At 38.7% G+C, this 21,194-nt stretch overlaps 1 protein-coding gene across 11 annotated transcripts in view; it reads left to right on the forward strand.

Moving 5' to 3' along the window:
* RALGAPB (Ral GTPase activating protein non-catalytic subunit beta) overlaps positions 1–21,194 on the forward strand; it is an 85,711-nt gene that overhangs the window by 54,190 nt on the left and 10,327 nt on the right. For all 11 annotated transcript variants that reach the window (XM_028524577.2, XM_036009821.1, XM_028524574.2 and 8 more), the window contains 8 exons: positions 3,283–3,470; positions 5,750–5,856; positions 7,381–7,533; positions 9,865–10,074; positions 12,445–12,603; positions 15,791–15,956; positions 19,055–19,177; positions 20,990–21,126. In XM_028524577.2, coding sequence (XP_028380378.1) covers positions 3,283–3,470; positions 5,750–5,856; positions 7,381–7,533; positions 9,865–10,074; positions 12,445–12,603; positions 15,791–15,956; positions 19,055–19,177; positions 20,990–21,126 — 1,243 coding nt within the window. The remainder of the gene's footprint in view (positions 1–3,282; positions 3,471–5,749; positions 5,857–7,380; positions 7,534–9,864; positions 10,075–12,444; positions 12,604–15,790; positions 15,957–19,054; positions 19,178–20,989; positions 21,127–21,194) is intronic.

Here is a 21,194-nt window from a genome sequence, read left to right on the forward strand (position 1 = left end):
TGTTGCTGCGTTGTGGCGCTGTGTGGGAGGAGGGGTTAGAGAAGGAACAGTGCCATTTACTCAGCTCTAGGTTGGCTTTCAGTCACTTCCTCTGCTATCCATAAGCAAATTGGACCTTTCTGGTGCTGGCTCCTAGGTGGGTGGGCTTGTGTATGTTCTAGGACCCTGTGGGTCTCTCCAAGGAACTCTCCTGTGAGGCTGGGAGTTTCTCCTGCCACCTCACCCCCACAAGTTTTTGGAGTCAGAGGTTTTGAGGCTTTATTTCCCCACACTGGAGCCCTGGGTTGAGTGGTCTGCCTCACTCCCTAGCTGTTCCTCCCTGCTTATCTGCACGCAAATGTGGGACCACCTGGTCTACCAGTCATAGCCTTGCTACCCATCCCCTCCACCCCAGCTACCTGTCTTTGCCCCTCCTTCGAGTCTGAATGAATGTTTCTTCTGTAACTCATTGGCTGTTGGACATATATACAGTTTGATTTTCTAGCATTTCTGGTTGGTTTTTTGTTTTTAAATTTGATATTTCCCTTTTTTTGGTTGTGTGAGGAGGCAGAGTGTATCTACTTACATTTCCATCTTGGCTGGAAGTACTGCTTAAATCATTTTAAGACATACTTACCAAGTGACTAATCCTCCAATTTGGGGATTCCTGATCCCCAAGGTTCCCTATTTCATTGTAATAGTTAAAAACCTGATGTTTACACTGAGCTGAAATCTCTCCCGCTTGAACTTCTACTTATTGGTTCTGATTCCAACTTCTTTACCAAACAGTAATGATGTCTGGAGACTGTGCTTGTTCTCTGATTAATTTCTGCCAGCATTTTCAGCTATTTTTCAAATGACAGGGAACCAAGTACTTTTATTATCCTGGTCATTCTCCTCTCAATGGGGTAGGTTTGACTATGTGCCTCTTCAAAGGCATGTACTGAGTATAATATGCTAGATGTGGACTGATGGCTTTTAAACTGAAAAATATTGTATTTTCATTAAAATGTACTTGGAGACTGCATTAGGTTTTTGATAACCTATTGATTTTAATTAATTCAGCTAAATCTTTTGAGTCTTTTTCACCTTTCATCAGTTTTTTTATACTTACTTATCCAGGGGTGTTTGGATGTAACGTATAGAACTTTACGTTTAAACCTGAAACTTTTTTCATGTAAGGTTACTTCATTATTTTTAGTCTTTTAAGATTCTTTTGGATTCTAACTTTTATTCTGATATATTAACTTTGCAATTCATCTTTTGGTCAACTACAGATGCAAACCTTATGTGTCCTCATAAAGACATTAATAAAAATATTGAATGGAGGTAGACTCACAAAGCACATTATAGGGAATTCCCCTTCAGATTCATGGGGATTTTTAAATCTTATCTACAGGTTTATCGTGATACCCTGTCAAATACTTGCATGTCTTGATTTCAGAGATATTTCTCTGCTTTTCTGGTTTAGTCACCATCAAAAAGAAAAAATGTGGCTTGGCTGGTGAGATTTGATCATAGTGACCTATTACCTTGTGAGCAACCTATTTGATAATGTCTTAGCATTTTGCGTAGAACACAGTAAGCTCACCTGATTCCTTCATGTGCTTTGTGACAGCCATCTTTGTCCCAGTTTAGAATGCCCAAGCCATATGTTCCCATTACTGGTGTATCACCTGCTTTTCACAGATCTTTAGGCTTGACCCATCATGAAATTCTTCTGGTCCTTGAAATTCTTAGATAGTCCCCCTCCTAGGAGGACAGAAAAATAGAAGGAAAACGTCTATTGAGCAATGTTGCTTTTCATTATCAGAGATGTTTGGGTTTAAACATTAGGATTAAAGAGAAAGGGAGAGGCCACTCTGGCTGAGGATTGACACGATAAAAGTCGTATTAGGGAAAATTAGTTTTCCAAATGAGCTGCATATGAAAGGTCAGGTGATACTAGGACCACAAGATAAAATCTTATGTTTTTATCACAAGATACTTTCTCTCTGTGCCTCAGTTTCTTCTTTATAAAATGGGGATAATAGTGGTATCTATCTCATAGGGTTGTTATAACTAAATAAAATAATATGTATAAAGTACTTAGACCAATGCCTGGCACATGGTAAGTGCTCTATATAAGTTATTATTTGTTGAATGTATACAAAAATCTCTATGAATTATAAATATTTCTGAATGTTAAGGCTTGATCAGTTGAATTCCAGTTTCCAAATCAGTTTTTAAAAAATATATTTGCATTTGGTAATTACAGCAGTTTTGTGAAGTATAACTATTAGTGCATCAAGTTCCTTATTTATAAAATGAGGATAATGCCTACTGTGGTCTCTTAAAGATTATTTATCTCTTCTGAGCCTGAGTTTCATCATCTGAAAAATTCAATGGGTTGGGTTTATTCTTTTCTAGGTCTAGAATGCTTTAGTTAGTATAATTTTGAAAGCTGGTACACAGAAAAACTTTTAATGTATCTGCAGGAGCTTCATGATTTAGAATTGTGGTTAATTAGGTTCCCTGGGTAGCAAACTCTGAGAGAGAAATCTGCTTGCAGGAAGTTTATTGGATGCACTCGCAACAAAGATCTGGAACTGAGTTGGCCCTTCATGGTTCTCTGAAGTTGGGGCAGGGGTGCTGGCACTTTATACCCTTGCACCAGCTGTTCTTTGGGCGTGTACTGTCCCAGAGGAAGTTGTGATCTTAGATGAGTTGGTTCTTGTAGGCCAAAGGCCCTCCTGGAGAGGGACTCAGCTGAAAGCTGTGGCCACCAACTCCCTGTGTGTGGGGGAATGGATCTTTCAGTACTGGAGGGGGATCTGGACAGGACACCAAGGCGTCCACCACAGGGGGTACCCGTATTTTGTGTATAATGTATTCTCATGTAGAATGCGCACCCACATTTTTGGCCCAGACTTTCGGGGGGACATCTTTTGTTTTAATTTTGTAATACATCCTTTTAATTTGTTTATATTTAGAAACAAAACTGATTATTGTGTTCCAGGGTATTATTTTGCATACAGATATCATTACTGCTTTCTAGAGTTACACTTTTAATGCATAAGCATAAATAAAAGAATTTAAAACATTTATATAGATACAGAATTAGTACTACCCATATATAATGCACATCCTTGTTTTCCCCTCAGAAATTTGGGCAAAAAATGTGCATGATACATGGCAAAATACAGTAAAACTGACGGTGGTTGAGTCAGTTAAAATCAAAAGTGAAGAAGTATACATTGATACATGAGGTAAATGTAAGATTTTGCTTTGGGAATTAACTATTATCTTTTGTATTCTCCACAGTATTATGCAGTTGCTTGGCGCATTTCCCTCACCGAGTGGTCCTGCCTCTCCTTGTAGTCTGGTGAATGAGACCACTTTGATTAAGTACTCCAGGCTACCAACCATAAACAAGCATAGCTTCCGGTACTTTGTTTTGGATAACAGTGTCATCCTGGCAATGCTGGAGCAGCCTCTTGGGAATGAACAGAGTAAGTTTCAGCACTTCGGGCCTTCTCCACTGCTAAATCTTCATGTTCATCAGTACTAGCAAGCTGTTTCCTCCAGGGGAGGAAAGACCATAAATTCTAAGTAATTGTGCATTTGTCAAAAAGACGCCTTGCTATGGGATAATAGCAAATGAAAAATAGAAGGTCAGAAAATAGAATATACATATTGTATAGAATTTCTCAGAGGCTCTTAATGCATGTCTGCAATATCAGAAAAGAGCCCTATAGTTTTATAAAATGTTTGTTTTAGTGGGCTGTTTTCTATTGTTTCATGTGTCCAGAAGTCATTATTACTCTTCTTTTATTCTTGAACTTTGGACCCTGCCCCTCACTTTTCAGTGTTCTATGTCAGTTACTGGTGTCACCCAAACAGGTAGAAATTTGAAAAGTCATCTTTACCTTGCCTTTTTTGTTGTTGTTGTTGTTGTTGTTGTTGTTATTCTCTTATATAACTGATTTCACAGTTTCCACCTCCCCAGTGACTCTTTTCTTCCCTTTCCTTTGTACCTCTCCCGGTACATTCAAATGCAGGGCCTTGTTATTTCTTACCTAGATTGTTGCTGTGGTTTCCTACCTGGTCTAATACTACCTCTAATTCCAAAATTTGTTGTCCATATCTCCACCCACTTGCTGCTACCATTGTGTTCATTCTCAAATACAAATTTGACCATGCCATTGCCCTTCTGAAACCCTTCAGTGATTTTTCCATCGACACAACACTCAGGGTTATCCTCTTCTTTCTCCCCCAAATAAAAATTATTTCAAAGTACATGACTACCACTATAACTAAGACTACTCAAAATACATTTTTTCCTGATGGTAATTGGAATCAGCCAGTTTATAAAGGAAGCATGTTCTCAGAGAGACTCTTAGTGTGCAAGGTGCAGGAAAGTGAGTGTTATGGAATCTGGGCATATAGGGACCCAGGGAACCCACTTAGTGTACAGTTCCCTCGTTTACAGGTGAAGAAACCAAGACTTCATTGGGTATGTGACTCATCCGGGGTTAAGTATATAGTATGACTAGGCACAGAATCCTAATTTTCTGAACCTCATACTGTCCCTTTCTATTATCAAAAGTCCCATAGTAATAGGCTTTTCTCGGTCATTAAAGACTTGCCTTCTTACCTTTGCAAAGGTGAATACGGTCTTAGAGTCCCATGCAAATTCTGTTGAGAATATATAAAATAGGATCTCATAAATCCATAAAAATGATAGTGAGACGTTTTCCTGAAGTTCAGGGATAAATGAATATCGTCACAGGTTTTGAGTTGTGGTAGGATACAGTGACTTTAGTAGGGAATACAAGGGGCCTTTAATCACTGCCCAGCTCCAGAAGTGCTGGTCACAAGTCTTACCCACAGTCACCTGTTACTTCTCTATCCCATACCTCGCTTGACTCTTTCTCCTATCTTATGCCTATTATTATGACTCATCCTGCCCCCTACTCCCAAGTCACCTGCTAAGGATTAGTCTGCAGAGTCCCAGTGTCCCCTCTGGGCTTCCTGGTCTTTTCCATACCTTTTAGGACTCTCTTACTCTCATTTCAAACAATTACATTTCATCAAAAGTCTACCAGAAATATAAAACAATTAGGATTTGTAAGAATTGTAAAGGACATTTTAATAGTTTATTGCAATAGTTAATAAGAAATGAGAGAGACATTTGAACAACTTTGACTCCCACACTGGAGACTAAGAAAGGAAACAAGAAGAAGGATCTGGGTCACTCAAGTCCATCCTGAGTTCTTTACCCCCTTTTCCTCTCCTGAACTTCTGCTGGGATGGAGCAGTGGTACACGAAGGCATGGGTGAATGTAGCAGCACTGTAAGCACCCAGTTCTTGCACTTGGGTCATTCAGACATTGGAAGTCAAGGGTATTGGCCAGGACAGTGTTTCCCAGAAATGTGTATGTGTACCGTTGGAGGTATGTGAGATGATGTTAGTCAGTGCGTTGTTAGTGAACATTTTATGTATCTTTAAGTGTGTTAAAAATATATATTTAGCACATCAAAATTATGGTTTTCCATTTAAAGTAGAGCTAGATAACTTCCTTTAAAAATAAATTTAAGTTTAAAAAAGGAAGAAAGTGGTTCATACAGTGTAACACTGCATGGGTGTGACAGAAACCACAGAGGTGGTATACAAGGATGAAAGTTTGGGAAACACTGTTCTAGGGCTTTAGTAGAAGCTCTGCAGTTGATAACCAGTGTATTTTAAATGGGTGTCTAAAATAAAAACTTTTACACCATTTTATTCTAGATGATTTTTTCCCCTCTGTCACTGTGCTGGTCCGGGGAATGTCTGGAAGACTTGCTTGGGCACAACAGCTTTGCCTTCTACCCAGAGGAGCAAAAGCAAATCAGAAGGTATCCATCAGAAGTTACAGGGAAGTGACTAGGAGTGAGTGTGTGGATACTTGTGTGCGCACATGTGCATGCTATGATTTAAAGGTTTAAAAGGTTCCAACAAAAGCCACAGAAAGAAAGAAATATTTTTGACCGTAGCCAGGGTCTTAGGGACTTCACATGAGAATCATCTTAGCAGCCTAGAATTCTAGATTCACTAATTACTCTTTAGCACACCTTCAAGCCAGGTGTATTTTCAAAAAGCTTTCCTGGTGGTTCTGACATTTACTTATGATTAAGAGCAACCGCTGAACAATTGAATTATTTTTTAAGACAGTGTTAAATAAATATAATAAAAGATTCATGCCATATATGAAAAGAATTTGGTTAGACTTTTGATCTCTCTGGCAACAGGACTTGTTTCAAATTATGTATTGCTGTATAATTGGTAATATGCTCTATAATTGTCTTAATATGCTACATAATTTAATGAAACCTTATTGTGGGGTGGCACAGTTTATTTTCTTAATAACGTTTGTGTTTTGTGAATAAAATTTACTTATGGGAGAAGTTGGAAAATTCAGATTATAAAGAAGACATTTTAAATCACCTTACTTTCACTCTCTAGAAGTAGGTAACCACTGTTAGTATTTTAATGGGTTTCCTTCCAGTTCTTTTCCTCTCTGTACGTAACAACACTTTGAGTCATTTTTATACTGCTATTTTCACTTACCACATTGTAAGTTTTTACTTATGTTACCAAAAATTCCTTAAAGTGTGACTTAATAAAATTTCACCAGCACTTACATCCTGGTGGGTGTGGCTCAGTGGATTGAGCACCAGCCTGTGAATCAAAAGGTCTCTGGTTTGATTCCCAGTCAAGTGCACATGCTTGAGTTGCAGGCCAGGCCCCAGAAGGGGACACGCAAGAGGCAGCCAATCAGTGTTTGTTTCACACATCAATGTCTCTCTTCCTCTTTTTCTCCCTCCTTTCCCCTCTCTCTAAAAAAATAAATAAATACAATCTTTAAAAATAATTTCACCAGCATTTAAGAGAAACACTCGCAATTAGAGTATAAAGACCTAGGTTTGGTGCTTATACTTTCAGTTAAACCATACTAAGGTTCTAGTTGAGCTCCCTGTCTAGAGATGCCCAGTGGACCTGAACTTGTACTTTATTCTGTACATTGATTTGAGAGCCCTTGGGGAAGAAGAAAGTTTGAGCCTTAAGCTTTGAAATGCTTTACCCATTGGCTTTCCACAGAATATGGGAGATTCAGGTCTGGGGCAGTAGAGGTCCACAATCCATGTCACAAAATCTATAATAATTTGATGAACAATCGTATAATATGTAATATAGTACACTGGTATACAGGCTATTTACCTTTACTGTTAACGGTAGTATTTATAGATTCTTACTGAGTTTCTGTGTTACGTGTAGTCCTAGAGAAACATAGGCATCTAAGAGACCAGGGAAATACATGTCATTACAGCTGGCACCAAATGTAGTAAACACAGTGTTACTTGTTTTTTTTTTTTAAACAGCTTTTTGTGCCTGAACCTCGTCCAGTTCCTAAAAATGATGTTGGATTTAAATATACTGTGAAACATCGACCATTTCCTGAAGAGGTGGATAAGATTCCTTTTGTGAAAGCAGATCTGAGCATTCCAGATTTGCATGAAATCGTCACTGAAGAAGTAAGATAAATTATTGTCTGCTGTTGTTAAGGGAATAACTGTAAACATTCTTAAACAACTTCCATGATTAAGACACTGTTTTGTTTTGTTTTTAGTGTTATTGGAGGTGATTCATAAGATGACTTGGATCTCTGTTATCCAGGAGGTTATATAGTAAGACAAGTACAGATTGTGGCTGATTGAAGGGGACTGGATGGTCTCTTGGGGAGGGGTCTCTGGGTTGCCCAGGCTGGCCCATGATAGGTTTCAGTAATGTGGTGACATGATCAGACTTCCGTGGAGGATATTTGGAGGACGGAGATCAGTTCAGAGACTATTATGACAGTCTAGACAGGAGAAAGGAAAGACTACCTCACCAATAGTGGAAGTTAAAAATACTAGAATGTATTAAAGAGGTGGATCCAAGCTGTTTTGATTTGATGAGGGAAGGAAAAGAGCCAGAGAACTCTAGATTTTGAGCTTGACTTATAGAGAAGATATTGGTACCATTTATAGAAATCTGGATGTTAGGAAGAGGACAGATTTGGGAAGACAGGAAAAATTTATTTGGTTTTAGATCTAGATAATTAGATTAAGTAATTTGTATCTTAGGTCAAGGGAGAAGAAATTTAAGTGGGGGGGATAGGGTATGTCAGGGCATGAGAGAATACAAGGGCCGGAATGGAGGTTGCCTACTTTTCCAGTGCTAGGGAGGTTAGGGAGAAGGAGCACTGAGAAGAAGCCCCTGGATTGTGGTGTGAAATTGTAGCTGCCCTTTGAGGATAGGTTCAGAGGAGTTTTAAAGGCCAGGGCTGCATACAAGAAGCTGGGGAGTGAATGGTTAATGAGAGGCAGTGAATATAAACTATACTGTCAGTAGTAAAGGGAAGGATGAAGCATGAGGAATAGCCTTGCTAAGAGAAGGCAAGGCTAGTTTTTTTTCCTTTTCTTTCCTTTTCCTTTCATTCCTTTTTTTTTTGTTTTCTACTCTTCTTTTAATTCAAGGATGGGAGGAATATGGACTTGCTTAGAGGTTGAAAGAAGGAACCAGTGGAGGTCTGTATCTGCTAATACTATAAGATGGGCCAGGGAAATAATTAATAAAGTCTGGAGGCAGTAGGGTCAAGAGTCTGTGTGATTGTGTCTAGAAAAGGGATACTTCTGGTAAGACAGAGAAAGAGAGAGTAGGTAAAGGTTCAGAGACATTCAGAGGTGGAAAGGAGGGAAATTAAAGGAGCTTATGTAAATTTTAATCTTTATTCTTAGCAATGAACTAGGGAATCAAAGATGGCTCTTAAAATTGCCAGGCAGCCCCACTAAGGTTAAGTAGCATCGTTTGTAGTGAAGTTACTTACTCTGCTGACTTGCTTCAAAAGTCCTTAGGATCTGGAGGCTTAAGTGAAATGTTTGAGTGGTGTGGAGATAGGTGGATGGGACTATGGAAAAATAAGGAATAACAAGGCCATTTATATGCTTAGAAAAAGATATTAAGATGTTACTTTTGGGGGGTTAAGCTTGTTTGGGAAGTAGATGAAGCCAGAAGGGTGGTACTGGCTTGGAAAACTGTGGGAATGAGTATCCAGCCTGGATACCTTGCAGTGATGGAAAGTGAAGGAGGGGGAGAACTGCAGGAAAGGGATTACGATTGGATAAGGGAATTTCAGAATTGTAGCTCTTGAAAGGACAGCACGCCTGAAATACAAAAGTATCGTTATAGATGGCCAAAAGTTATAAGGGTTGAACAGGCTGTAGAAATACAGGGGTGGGGCAAAAGTAGGTTTACAGCTGTGAGTACATGAAACACAGAGGGTTTTTTTCCCATCATTATTATTATGTATTGTTACTGTATTATTTTCCATATGAACAACTGTAGACCTACTTTTGCCCCGCCTTGTATAAGCCAGGTTCTTAGAAGGATCATTGCTTACCAAAGAGGGTGGAATTTTAAACTAGCATTGATCAGAAGGAAAGCCAGGAGGTCGGGGGAGGCTCAAAGTATAGTGGAGTAATCCATATGGATACGGACTTCAAACATGAGGGGGTCACTTAGGACAGTGGTCTGGAAGAGAGATGCGAACAACTGCTCTGCCCCCTTTCTTGAGAGGAAGCAGAGATGGAATGGTTTCATTTACGGAGTGGAGATGAAGGAGCAATTCTTACAGCTATAGGCAAGTTTCTTTGGTACTTTTTAAATCTTGAAACATGTTTGCGTTGAATTGAAACTTGGTGTTGATCCCTGAAAATTATCTTCATTTATTTTGTTGCTTGTAGCTTTATTTTCATTTTAAAATTAAGAAGGATCCTATTCCTTTTATAATAGTTACAAAAAATTAAATATTTGGTTTATTTCAGTTAGAAGAGAGACATGAAAAATTAAGGAATGGCATGGCCCAGCAAATTGCTTATGAAATCCGCCTTGAACAACAGAGTGAGGAAGCACTGCAGAAGAGAAGTTTTCCTGATCCAGTCACAGACTGTAAGCCCCCACCTCCTGCCCAGGAATTCCAAACAGCACGCCTTTTCCTTTCACACTTTGGATTTTTGTCCTTAGAAGCATTGAAGGTAATTTTCCTAAATTTGTATGAATAAATATATTCATAAGTTAACATTGAGCTGATGATAGTGAAAATATTTTTATGAGAATAGAAGGAATTTTTAAAAAAGAAACGGGCAAGTAAATGAAATTCTGTGGTGCTATAGGTTACATACACTGTATGAGTCCAGGACAGTTTCTCCCGAGTGCTTCCGGAGTTGTGTGAGAGGGGACCGCTCTGATGATACATCCAGCTCTGAATTTTCTAGGGTAATGGGGGACCCATATCACACATGTAAATGAGATCTACAGATAATTTTTTAAAAATCTTAAAAATCTTTTCCTACTAAAATTTGTTGCTGAAAGGATGGGCTACAATTGACTCTGCTCTTTCATAGCATTTTTAAAAATGGAACAAGTATTTGTGAGCCATTTCTTATGTTTTGCATTTTCTAAGATCAGACTGTCTAGGTTTATGCCTAGCTAAACCTACTTGCTAACTGCGTGATCTTAAGCAAGTTGCCTGACTTTTCTAAGTTCCTCATCTGCAAAATGGGCTGGCAGAAGTATCCATCTCATTGTGGTTATGTTAAGATGCTTCATGTAGTAGTTAGCACAAAGTAAACCATCCTGAGGTAAATATTGTCATTATTCTTAATTCTGGTATCCTTAAACCAATTTTTTAAGGGAAGTGATGCTATCCTATTTTACAGATGTGGAAACAGAGGCTCAGACTGTGAACTAGCTTGCCTGTGGTGCATTTGGGTTTTGCTCCAAGGCCTCTTTGTTTTGGAAAGCACAACTGAATGTTGCCAGGCAAGAAGTTGCTTATTGCACAACTTGTCCCCTTCCCTTACTCCCTGGCAGCTACTTGGTTAAAGGCCACTTAACTTTTTAGGAAACCAGGGGGAACTTTGTGTCTGATTTTGGGTTTCAGCATGTAGATGGAAAATATTTTACGTTGTAGAGAAGCGAGTTGTTGATGGGGAGTATGAACATGGAAACTTTTAAAATGCAGAAGAGAGGAAATGACGAGAAATACAGTGGCAAATATGGAAGGCAAGGAGCAAAAAGATACAAGCTACAAATGATTAGTTATATTCCTCATGAAGAAAATTAAAGAGTCAAATAACAATAAAGGTACTACTAGGAGAAAATTATTACGTCCTGTGGACTGAAAGGAGACAAGACGAGTCCTAATAACACTGTCTCTGAGATTGTAGTTATCCATTCGTGTTACCTATTTTAGTTAAAATTTTTAAGTTTTCAAGAAAATAATTTTCATGCTTTATCATCTGTCAGAACATAGAAAGAAATCAGAAAGTTAACTGGTTTATTTTATGAACCTCAGCATATTTCTTATCACTTAAACCTGACAGCACATGCATACAGAAAAGCTGTACACCAGTCCTTCTTAGGAATACATCGTACAAATATATATACAGGTACTAAGGAGAATGCTTGTAAAACTGAATTCAGTAGGATGTTAAGCAAATTACCTTCCACAACCAAGCAAATTTTTTAATAGGAACTCAAGGAGTGTTAGTTATTGGGAAATATTAGTAAACCCATTAAAAAATTAATCTGCTTTTATTAGTAGATCAGTCAGTGAAACAGTAAGTCAGTAATGTAGACTTCTCTAAGTAGTAGTAGCCCGTGAGAAACTGGAAGTAGCCTTGATAAAATCAGGCAAAGGATATTGACCTTGACCACTGTAGGTATCATTTGATTCATTCACTTTGGATGGCTATTATTGTATTGGTTATTGTCATTTTTTTATCTGACAGTCTAAGGGAAAAGAGGTCAGTGCCTCTGACAAAGTAGTCAGGTGTTGCATGTTTTAAGAATTCTTGAGGCACACCAGTTGAAAATCGCTGACTTAACAGAAAGACATCTTGGTTGCTTTTAAGTTTTGGCAATTGTAAATAAAGCTGCTATAAACATATGTGTTTAAGTTTTTGTTAGACATAGTTTATCATTTGGATAAATAAATGCCAAGGTGTGCGATTGCTATATTGTATGGTAAGACTGTGTTTAGCTTTGCAAGAAACTGCCAAACTGTCTTCCAAAGTTGCTGTACCATTTTGCGTTTCCACTAGCAATGAATGAGAAAAAATGTATTAAAAATGTTTCTAGAAAGCATGATATATTATAGAGAAAATAGGATCCAAAATTAAATACATAGCATGATCTCAATTGTCTTTTAAAAAAATGGAAATAAAAGAACTGGAAGGAGGTACACAAGAAATGTTAAATCATTTCTTAAGATTATGGTTGTGCTTATTCCTGCTAGTTTATAAGTTTATAATTAATATGTATTAAACCATGAACAAGTATTGTTTTTATAATTAGAGTAGTGAAAAGAGGAAGTAATTTTTCCTTTCTTTCTTTGGTGGTAGGAACCTGCAAATAGCCGCCTACCTCCTCACCTTATTGCACTTGACTCCACAATACCTGGATTTTTTGATGACATTGGGTATCTGGATCTCTTGCCATGTCGCCCTTTTGACACAGTTTTTATTTTCTATATGAAACCAGGCCAGAAAACAAACCAGGAGGTAAGATTTCTGAATTTGGGGGGTAATTTTTATGCTTTTAAATATAAACAATTTTATATGGCTTGTGCTTATCCATGGTAGATGAGTTATACTTGATACTTAAAGCCTCGTGAACCAGTTCAGAAACCAAGTTAATGAAAACCACGATGCTTGGAGTCTCAAGCCTTGACCCTCAATGAACTGATTTATAGTAGAGCTATAGCATGTTTTTCTTCTCAAGGAATTCAGATTCATAGGACAAACTAGCCACAAAAAGCTAAAGCTAGGCCTGATTGCTTAAGAAGAGTAAAACAACAGATATTTACTGAACATTCTTCCCTGTGACTCAATATACCAGGGTATAGATGTGATTAACAACCCTTTCTCATAAGGAGCTCATCTTCTAGGTAATTTCACAAGCAAATTTCATTGGAGGCATGCATAGTTTGCAGTGGGGAAAATAATACCTAAAAATAGGGGACAAAAATAAGACTAAGTAAAACACAGTTGTATACGTGTAACGAAGTGACTAGGAGAAGCATGGAGAAAACTAGAAGATAGGTGAGAATGGAAAATAGAGCAAATGGCAGGCAGGAGCCTTAAAGTGTCTGTTTGAAATGAATAGTAGAAACATGGAATAGGCAGGTAGTTACCAGCTGTGACCAGGAAAGGGCCAAAGGAAGATGTGTGAAATACAGTATGCACAGTGCAGGGCACTGTGACTGTATGACCTTGGAATTTTAGTGTAATCATTGTAAGACCATTAGCTAACCAAATTGAGCACACCTTAAGAAATTTATACAGGTTAACAAAATGTTTATACTAGAAGCACTGTTTCAAATTCTTGGTGACCTACTAGAATATGAGATTGATTTATGAGAAAGTTCTTCATTTCATGTAATTGATTCTGTAAGTATTAAGTGTCTGCTATCAGTTAAGTGCCAGAGTTACAGGCATGAACAAGCTCTACAGGATTTCTGTTCTCCCAGAACTACTGTTCAGAGGGAAAGACAGATGATTAAATAAACTATCATAGCAAAGGGTGTTAATAGGAGGATGTTATAGGTTGCCATAATAGGAAAACCTAGACTGCTTTTAGGAAGCTGTCTTTAGAGAAAAAGACATTTAAGCTGGTATTTGAAGTATGCATTGACAATGGGTAAAAACTAGATGCAGGTTACTGTTAAGTAATAGCATATGTAAAGGCTCCAGAGGTAAGAGAGAATTCTGTCTTCACAAAATGCATTGAGGGTTCAACGTGCTTAGGTCTTGGGAGAATGTGGACTGCGGGTAGCCAGGGATGAGACTGGTGGACTCAGGTTTTTTGGGAGAACCTCAGAATTGGATTAATTGCAGGGGTTGGGGTTCTGTTCTGAAGGAAGTCTAATGCATAATTTATGGGAAAATAGGGCTATTTTTCCTCATACTTGTAAAAGAAGACACAAACCCTTAAGGTAACTCTTAAACTGTTTTAGTTTGATTAGCTGTCTAGCCACTGAGCGTGACTAGGAAACACTGAAGATTCTCTGAAGCCTCTTTTATAATGCCTGAAACCTGCCTTCCCTAGCCATAGGGTAGGTTTAGATTAATTTCCAGATGCCAGAGAGTGGCCTTCAAGTTTAATTTGATTCACTTACTGCATCTTGACTAAATTTTCAGAAATCATTTATTTAAAAGTTTCACTTATGAATACAAATTTTAATTGGAAGAAAACTGGCTATCAAATCTGTTTCCTGGTACTTGTAAGAATATGAAGGGATATGGGTAAACTAAGTAAGTATACTTCTAAGAAAAGCGTTTAGCGCTGGCTGGTGTAGCTCAGTGGATTGAGCACGGGCCTGCGAACCAAAGAGTCGCTGGTTTGCTTCCAGGTCAAGGCACATGCCTGGGTTGCAGGCCAGGTCCCCAGTTTGGGGTGCTCGAGAGGCAACCACACATTGGTGTTTATCTCCTTCTCTTTATCCTTCCCTTTCCCTCTCTCTAAAAATAAATAAATAAGATCTTTTTTTAAAAAAGAAAGAAAAGTGTTTAAGAGATGATGTGTTTGACAGACGATGGCCTGGCAGTGATGCCCAGTGGATTGAGAAGTAATAGATGTTAACATCTCATACTTTGATTTTTATCAGGCCTCCTGATGACCTTGACATAACTAAGCATTCTTTGAACTACATCAGTGATATGTGGACTGGCCTCATCAGTCTTTGTGGGGGTGGGAAGCTACTGAAAATAGTGATTCTGGGATCCTGTCCCTGCTCATTCTGATGTGGAAAGTCAGGAGTGGGCTTAGAAAGTGTTAGGTTTAATGTTAGGAATATCATTTTCCCCTCCCTGTTTAATTTGTAGAGGATACCACACTTTTCTTTCTTTGTCATAGGGTTTTCATCAGCAACGCTATTGCTATTTTGGGCAAGATAATTTTTGTTAAGGGAACTGTCCTGTAAATAGGACACTTAGCAGCATCTTTGGCTTCTTCAGTAGCTCCCCACCAGTTGAGATAACAAAAATGTCTGTAGACATTGCCAAGTGGCTCCTGGAGGACAAACTCACTTCTGTGAGAACCACTGTCTTAGAACAAGGAGCTTTTCTTTTGAGGGGCTGTAAAAAGCACAGGTATTATATTTCGTACTTAGTGAAGAGGGGAGAACCTTCTGGTTGGTCCTTCTTTTTTTTTCTGGAATGACTGCATTCTCTTCTTTGGACTAAGAGAAACACGTTTTTATGCTCATTATTATACCTAATCTTCAATGTGTTTTTAATAGGTTTGTATTTCCAATAGCATTTGTCAAGGTTGGTAGTTAAATAACCACATACCTAGGTAATGTTTTCTACTCACCAGACAGTAACCTCTGTGAAGGCAGGGACATCGTGTTTTGTTTACTTTTAGTAAACATGTCTGGTTTAATAATTGTTTTGCTAGGGAGGGAGCTATTACTTGCATTCTCTCATTTAATCTTCACAGTCATCATTATCCCCACTGTATAGATGAAGAAACTGAAACAGTGGGGTTAAGAAGTTTGCCTAGGCGCAGCAAGGATTTGAACTCAAATCCAACTTGAAAGCATGCATTTTTAACTGTAGTAACATGTTGCCAAGTTTATCCTTAGCCTAGGATTTGTGAGATATCTCAAAGGTAACCAATTTTTATGAAGATTTATTTTGATATGCTTTTGTTTCTTTTACTGTAGTTGATGATTGGTATATATTTCAGATCTTAAAGAATGTGGAGTCTTCCAGAAATGTTCAGCCACATTTCCTAGAATTTTTGCTCTCCCTTGGCTGGTCAGTAGATGTGGGCAGACATCCTGGTTGGACTGGACACGTTTCCACCAGTTGGTCTATTAACAGCTGTGATGATGGTGAAGGAACTGAACAAGGTAACACTCACAATGGTCATTTGTCATCTTCTTGTTTTGTTACTCTTGAAGCCCCCTTTACTATGAGTTTGTAGTCTTATTTAAAAAAACTAACAAATAGAGGTATATAAAGGAAAGTCTCCTTCCCCTAATTGTAGTCCTCATAGGAGGTCACTTTATAATAGTTTGTATATTTTTCTAGACATTTTTTGTGTATACGGGAAAAAGTTATAAATAAATAAATAAGCACATGTCACATATAAATATATTTAATATAAAATTGATGCCTTAATTATCACAAGGGTAATATGTTCCTTTTATAGTGTGAATAAACAAATTCCATTTTCTATAATAATATTGTAATAAATTTAGTTTCTAGCAAACAATACAGTTGCCTAATAAGTTCTTTTTTGTCTAATAAACAGTACAGTTTTCTATTAATAGGTATGTTTTATGGACTTTGTGGCTATCGTTAAAAATTACCTTCTGGGGATATTATATAAAAACCTTTGTAGTAAACAGCTGACTGTCTCCGAGAGATTCAGGCTCATCTCTACAAATCCTGAGGAGCTGTAATGAGAATAGCAACTACCAGAGCAAGTTTAAATTTACACTTGAGGCCTTTGCCCCACCTGGCTGATGCTCTTCGCCTTGAGGGTTCCTGCAGTCACTGGAAAGTTGAGGTTATCTCTTTGCAGTGGGTAATGCTGTGTCCAATGCTTTGAATTGTCCATTCCTCTTCAACATAATTATACTTTTTCAAGGTCTCTCATTATATACCATTGTGACTTGTGACCTGCAGTTTTTTTTCCTGATTTCAACCAAATTTGAATTAAATTATTTGGGGACATACTATAATTTTAATTTTCTCATATTCCTTAATATGTGCTTGAGTATATTTATAGACTAAATTCCCACAAGTAGAATTGATAAAGGATATGCACATTTTTCGATTTGATAAATATATCAGTTAGATGGCTATGGTTGCAAGTAACAGAAAACCTGACCCACGCTGGCTTAGATTTAAATCGTCATTTATTGCCTCATGTAACAGATTAGTGCACATTTTTATTGTCACTTGATCAGCACTCTTGTTCTATAATATTTCTCTTCAATTTTCATTTATCTCAGCCCACCATGTGTTGGCTTCATCTGCAGCCTGGTTTCTCTCCTAGTGCAGGAAGGCAGTTCCAGGCTTTACATTCACGTGCCACACGAGCCTGAAGGGGAGAGATTAGCGGGGTTCCAGAACTTCTCTACTCCCAAATCCTGAGATGCTCAGTGATTGGACAGCCCCAGCCTGTTGCTGTGGCAGGAGAGCTGGAATGGCCCTGATAGAGAGCTATAGACCAGGTAGAGCTGGTGTGACGAGTCAGTCCTAACCACAGTTCACACCTCCTAACACAGAGTAGGGAGAGTGGAGTGGATATTGGGGCAGCAGATACAGAATGCCTTCCACTCTAAAACAGGAGTCAGCAAACCATTGGCCGTGCCTGTTTTTGTCAAGTTTTATTAGAACTTTAACTTACAAAACACTTATGTATGTATTGTCTAAGCTACAGTGGCAAACTTGAGTAGTCATGGCAGAGACACATGACCTGCAATTACTCTGTGATCCTTTACAGAAGTAGTTTGGTACAGTTTGTTCTAAATTTCTTGTTTGTCACATTCTCACCAGCATTAAGTATCTTTCAGTCTTTTTGGTGAGAACCTTTATATTTTTAATTATGGTTGAGTTTTAGCATCTTTCAGCATGTTTTTCTTTCTTTCCTGAGGCTACTTGTTCATTTTTTCTTCCCAACTTATTGTCATGTCAGATTGTTGGTCTTTTGTGTGCCATTATCCAGTGGTAGCAGGACATTGTGTTCATTTTAATTGAAAACTACACTAATTCTTGGGAATGTTACTTTTGTTAACTCAGTCTTGCAGGCTTAATAAGCAGATGCTATTACTAAAAGCGCCTGCACATGTTACACTGCATGCCCCATTGGGGAAGGGAAGCAGAAGCAGGGCTGAGGCGCAGCAGAGAGAGACCAGGGACAGAAATGCTTTGAAAGCGAGAGTACACACATGCATGCGTGCACACACACGTGCCCCAGCTCCCTTCAGAGGGACCGTGGGGATCTCGTTTCTTTTGATTATGATCTTTTCCAAAGAGACTGTTTCCTTAATCTGCCCCATACAGATGAACCAAAGGCCCTGCTGATTGGAAGTGGTCTGACTTAGAGAAGTTTCAGAAACCATGAAATTAAGATTTTATGATTTACAGTTAGTGTACAGATATTTAATGAACATCTATAATTTATTCTTTTTACACACTAATTGGTTCTTGTTGGAAATATGAGGTCTGTCCGGAAGGTATCCAGCCATATACTATGAAAAACACATATTATTGAAGAAGATACAAGGAACATTGTACATAGGACAATGATGCCTCAGTCTTCAAAGTAGGCGCCTTGGGACCTTATGCAGTTCCCCCAGTTGCCATCAGCTGCCCTGTGCTATTTTCCTGTATCTCATCAATGGACTGAAATCTCTTCCCTTTCAAAGGTGTTTTGGGGAAAGCTAGAAGTCACAGGGTACCTAATCTGGGCCGTAGAGGGGCTGAGTCACCCGGGTGATTTGATGTTTCATAAAAAATCTCTGCACAAGAGAGACTTGGTGCATGAGCTGGTGCATAGTTGTTACGAAGCTGCAGTCACCAGTTACCCATAGCTGTGGCCTTCTGGATCACCCAAATAGTTTCCACGGAGGAACGTTCAAACTTAGTGAAAAATTTGATGCAGGTTCGTTGCTGTATTTGCCCAGTCACTTTGAATTTGACAGCCACACAATACACACGCTCACTCAGCGGCATCTACCGCTCCCACTGACAAGTACAGTGAAGTTGTCGTCATTCACACATTTGCATTCCAGTCCGCTCTCCTTGGCTGCCAGGATACATTGATGTCACACAAACTATTCCTGTTACATTAACAATGGCTGGACTTTTTCTGGACAGACCTCGTGTACCTTCTGTTTGTTACTACTTTATAAATAACCAATTAAAATTTCATGAAGCAGGATGATATTGTTTTTTTCCACTTTTGGAGCAGTAACACACTGTTTCTCATTCCTAGATGAAGTGATTTCCTCTGAAGATGTTGGGGCTAGTATTTTCAATGGACAGAAGAAGGTGCTGTATTATGCTGACGCTCTTACGGAAATAGCTTTTGTGGTTCCTTCTCCTGTGGAGTCCTTAAGTAAGAGCATTTTTTTGTGGTGCTGTTTTAGGATCAATTTTTGTATTCACTGGTTTGTGCAGTGTTATTGCATTAGGGGAGATTCTGAGGTAATCTAAGGCATTCTTCTGTTTCTAAGGCATGATAGCTTTTATTATTTTATTATTATTATTATTGTTTTAATCCTCATTTGAGGATATATTTATAGATTTGAGAGAGGAAAAGAGAGAGAGAAACATCGATAGGTTGCCTCCCGCATGTGCCCTGGCCAGGGATCGAACCCACAACCTAGGTATGTACCCTGACTAGAAATTGAACCTGCAGCCTTTCGGTGTACAGGGTGACACTCCACCCAACTGAGCCACCCGGCCAGGGCAGATATGACAGCTTTTATATTATACAAAGGTACAGGAAGTTAGCTCCTCTTTCTAAGAAAAGTAAGACAAGCAGACTGACCCTCTAATACTAGTCTTCAAATTGTGAAGGAGACCCACTTCAACCCATAGTTTGTCTTTCTTTAATGTAATTATTACCAGTACATAGAAGCCCTGTTTATTCATTTCACTAATTATAAGTAAGCCCCACCTGCTTCCATACTTCCTGTGAGAGCCTTTATAGGGATCCATAGGGTCTTACAACTGGAAGGCTCTCATGAAGGCTGCAGATGGAAGCAGGAGAAACTTCAGCAGCCTAGAAAAGATGGTGATGATCTAGCCTGTTCTTCATAAGGATCAGGAGTGATTATTACTTTTCAGTCAGAACTCATTCTTACTTTTAGAACCTTTGCTTCTTGCAAATTAAGCCCATGTGTTTGTGTCTGACCGAGCAATAGGTGGAAAACTTTACTTTCTTCATTGAGACCATCTGTACGATGGAATGCTACTACCCATCATGTATTTACTGCCTCATCTCCAAGCTAATGACTTTTCATGTGTCCTACCATGCAGCCGCCTATCCTTTGTCCTTGGGCCCATGATTTCCCTGTCTCATGCTGCGGGGCCAGTTGTGTCCCTGGCAATAGTGGCCTTCCATGGTCTAGGTCAGTATTTTAGCAGCTCTTTGCCTTTGTGTTAAGGCTGTGATCTACCACCTAGTTGCAGAAGCCAGGCTCCATCTGTCCTCTGTGGGCTGAGTCCCTGCCTGGTGTATCTGGCCCAGCCTGTTTGCACCACCCCAGTTATCCCATAGCTAGAGCCATGCCCTTGCACTATAGTTCCCACAGGTGAGTCTTCATCTCCTCTCATGAAAGAGCCCCTGTGCCAGCTGTGCCCCTGCTCCAGATCCACCTCCTTCTGTTTCTTAAGAGTTATCTGTTTTTGTTTTTATAATGCCCTGTGTGTTTGTCTCCAACCCCATCACTCCTTAATCACAGAAACTGTGTGGTCTGTAGCTTTTGGATGCCTCAGTGTTGCTTGGCCCCATGCTACATGTTGAATATGCAACCAAAATTATTCAGAGAATAATGGAATGCTTTTATTATATTCTATCTCTGAAAAATCAAATGTTTTCAAATCTTAACCTCATTTATCCTGTATGGCAGGAGCCAGCAAACTATAGCACACAGTCTGAATTCAGAACAAGAAGATCAGTTTTTACCTTTTTAAAGGATTGTAATTAAAATATAAAGAAGACTGTGCAATAGAGGCCTGTATAGCCAGCAAAGCCTAAAATACTTATTACTTAATTCTATATGGAAAAAGTTTGCCAACCCATGCTATAGAAGTAATACTTTGCTTAAGTGACTCAGGTTAGACTATTAGCCTAATCAGTTTACACACTATTGCTCCAAATAAGTAGTAGGTATTATAATTATTTTTTTTCTTTATCCCATAGCTGATTCATTGGAAAGTAACATCTCGGATCAAGATAGTGATTTAAATATGGATCTTATGCCAGGAATTCTGAAACAGCCATCCCTGACACTTGAGCTTTTCCCTAATCACACAGACAATCTTAATTCCTCACAGAGGGTAAGTCATTTTGTTGATACATCTCCAAAAATTTATAGTGGGGATAATTATAGAATCATGCCTGCAAA

This window comes from Phyllostomus discolor, chromosome 9 (genome assembly GCF_004126475.2).
Source record: "Phyllostomus discolor isolate MPI-MPIP mPhyDis1 chromosome 9, mPhyDis1.pri.v3, whole genome shotgun sequence".
NCBI classification, from domain to species: Eukaryota; Metazoa; Chordata; class Mammalia; order Chiroptera; family Phyllostomidae; genus Phyllostomus; species Phyllostomus discolor.